General features: G+C 45.9%; 1 protein-coding gene across 1 annotated transcript; it reads left to right on the top strand.

Moving 5' to 3' along the window:
* Positions 1-348: 348 nt before the first annotated feature.
* On the top strand, positions 349-1,403 carry LOC142051818 (2-oxoglutarate receptor 1-like). The gene is given in 2 exon segments (XM_075081426.1): positions 349-562; positions 565-1,403. Coding segments are annotated over 2 exon segments (1,053 nt in total).
* Positions 1,404-3,506: the final 2,103 nt, after the last annotated feature.

Here is a 3,506-nt window from a genome sequence, read left to right as displayed (position 1 = left end):
GTCCTCCTCCACTTGACTCCTGATGAGGGATGAAGGTGAACTTTATACACCAGGGGACACACATCACACACTGTGGGGCTGGCAATCCTTTCTATTACAGCTTCATTGTGCCTGTGCAGACCCTTCCCTGAAAATACATATTTTAAAATAGAATTGTATGTATCTCCATATAGATACGATAAAAGGCCTTTAGCTCAGGATCAGTCCTCATCAAAGCAGCAAAACCTTTCCTTATTCACTAATGGCACTTAAGCAGTGGCACTGATGGGAAGTTGAAAGAAAAAACCTGGTCTTATCTGTCAGTGAACACTAAGCATTTCTCTCTTCCTTAAGCACTAAGGAAGAAACATGAACACAACAAATGATGACTTAGTCAACCCCACCACCTGGCAAGACACTGAAGGTGATTTTCCCAACTGCACCGATGTGCAAGTCAGTCTGAAGACTTCGTACCTCCCCATGTCATACAGCATCATCTTCCTGTTGGGCTTCCCGGGAAACATCATTGTGATTTGCGTTTACAGCTTCAAGATGAGGCTTTGGAAGAGCCGCACCACCATCATGTAGACCTGCTCTACCTCACCAGCCTTCCCTTCCTGATATACTAGTATGACAGCAGGGAGCACTGGATCTTTGGCAAATTCATGTGCATGTTCAACTGTTTCAGCTTCCACTTCAACTTATACAGCAGCATCCTCTTCCTCACCTGCCTCAGCACCTTCCACTACAAGGTGGTTGTCCATCTTCTGAAGTTCTTCCACATCCAGAGGAAGCAGTGGACAGTGGTGGCTTGCGCAGCCATTTGGGTGATCTCATTGGCAGCTGTCAGCCCCGTCAACTTCTTGATCTTCTCAAAAGAGGCACAAACCAGATCCTTATGCCTCAACCTTACAAGCACTGAAAACCTGGGCACAATCAGGTGGTATAACTGTCTGCTGGCCAGCCTGGCCACCTTCTTGCCCTTGCTGACGGTGACTCTGTGCTACGTGCTCATTATTTACACCTTGGCTACCAGGCCCCATACATGGGCTTGCTACAGACGAAAGGCTCACAGACTTGCTGTTGTCCTCTTGGTGGTCTTCTGTATGTGCTTCCTCCCCTTCCATGTCTTCTGGGTGGCTCGGGTTGAACTACAGTTGTGTCTAGTCAGCTGTCACATGGAGAAGCAAATCCACTCTGCCTATATCATCTCTCAGCCACTGGCTGCACTCAACACACACGGCAACCCACTACTCTGTGTTGTGATCGCAGGTAACTTCCAGCAGGCCATCCTCTCTCTTTCAAGGTGTAAGTGGAGCAAATACGACCAGCAGCCTGGGAGGAATAATTACCTGACCAAGTCAGAAACTGAATTAAAGTTATGGAGGAATCCCAGCAAACCTGGGATGGCTTTGGTGCTGTAAGCTCGCGCAAAGACAGGTGTGTTGATATGGTAGCAAGAATTGCAGCTGGCTTCTCCCTCTCCCTGCAGTAGACCACTTGTCAAAAAGCTGTCTCAGGAGCAGGTTTATGTATACCTCTCTTAGCAACCAAAGAACAGAGAGTGAAAGGAAAAGATTGTAAGCCACCTCAAAGGTGGAATTTAAAACCATCTGACCAGACTGTTTCCAAAGACATTTGAGACTCACAGAGTTCTCTCACTTCAGGCTTTGCAGTTGATTACAGAATCGCAGAAAGATGTTTGGACGTGAGAACAACTTCCATTGATTTCAGTGTTGTCACTGATGTAGTGCTTAGTTTATTACAGCCTGAGCAAAATGCAGCAGATATTGTCATGGCTGCCGAAAGTGCCGAATTGCGTACTTGGAAAGCATCTAGATAAATCTGATGTTTTCAAATGAGATGGACCCAATAAACTTCAGCATAGGGTACTAAGGAACTGAATGGTGAAATCTCAGAGCTGGCCTAGGGAAGAATGGGAGGAGTACCAGAGGGCATACATGGTGAATGCAAGGAGATATAGATATAGATATAGATATATAGATACACACACACAAGGAGATAGATAGATATATCTAAGGAGATATATATATGGAAAAAAATGGAGGAACAAGGAATTAGCAGTCACAATAATATCCATCTCATAAAAATACTGAAACAAACAATCAGATGATGAATCTACAGAAGAGGAATACAGGTGACAACCAGCCAGTATGGATCTATCAGCTACATATAATCCCAGATCATTCTTATTTCCTACTACAACAAATGAACAGGCTTGTACTTGAAGGAAAAGAAGATGATGTAATATATCTTGACTCCAGAAGAAGTGTGTAAGCTAAGGAAACAGTCTGGAGGAAACTATTTATGCTGATTATAGATCTGTGCTCAGAGTGGAGATATTAGTAATTTACTATCACAGTAGGGGGAGCCACTAAGTGGGCATTTGACCAGTCTGTCCTGGGTTTAGGGATATTTAGTGTTTTCATTAACAAATTGAATGATGACGTAAAGTCTGGTTATTATATTTGCACATGACATGAAGCTGAGAGGACAAAATTATGTTGACAAATTGCAGCTAGGGTCGGAAAACGCACAGGGTGCTATTAGGCATGACAGGTGCAAAGTACTATGTTTAAGTAGAAATAATGAACTGTGCAAACACAAAAGGAGAGAAAAATATTTAGGTAGCAGTTTGGCAGAGAAAGATCTGTGGTTGCTCTGAGTCATAAGCTGGACAGGAGCCGACAGTTTCAGTGGGCTGACAGTGTTTGCTGTGGCAAAAAGGGCAGAGGCCATGCTGGGATGAATGAATAAGAATATCCCGTGTGAGAGTTGTGTAGCAGCCCTTACACCCTTTGCTGCCTTGTTACCCTCTCAGCTGGAGCACCATGCTGCCCTTCAGGGAAGACATAGATGAGAGGAGCATGGCAAGAGCACTCAGAGAAACAACCAAAGGGGAAGGAACTGGACAGAAAACCAAATGGTCTTACAGCCCCTCAAGGGTGGATATCAGGACATACCTTCTCTCAGGACGGGTGATGAAGCACTGGAAAGGACAGGAGGAGTCTCCACTGCTGGGTGTCCCTAGGAGCAGGCTAGCCAGGTGCTTAGCAAGAGAGACATAAGCCTGCCTGACCTCAGGAGGTCCTTTTTGGCCGTGAGGCTCTGCAATTATGCATACATTGCTAGCAAGATTGGTGCTAGTGAAACAAGTGGTGCCTGGGAGCATCCCTGGCACCAGAGCTCATCCAGTGGTGCTGCTGTGGCTCTGGGAGGCCTCCGGCAGGTGGCTGGCTGGCGGCAGCCAGCACGCTGCTTGCAAAGCCCAGGCGCCCGCCATGGGTTAGCACTGCACCCCGTGGGCAGCCCGCACACAGTCAGCGCTGCATGGGTACTGCACCTACATAGGACAAACGATGACACCATAGTGTTTTAACATGCCCGTGGCTATTTTAAATACATTATTTGGTAAAGGCTCAGCCATCAGATACATCTTTTCAAAGCAGTACCACCAGCCTTTTGACCTGTTTTCTGTTTTATTGTCCTTTTCTATGTTGCTGTCA

Source organism: Phalacrocorax aristotelis, chromosome 1, assembly GCF_949628215.1.
Source record: "Phalacrocorax aristotelis chromosome 1, bGulAri2.1, whole genome shotgun sequence".
NCBI classification, from domain to species: domain Eukaryota; kingdom Metazoa; phylum Chordata; class Aves; order Suliformes; family Phalacrocoracidae; genus Phalacrocorax; species Phalacrocorax aristotelis.
The sequence above is the reverse complement of the archived record's forward strand: the minus strand, read 5'-3'. Positions and strand labels throughout refer to the sequence as shown.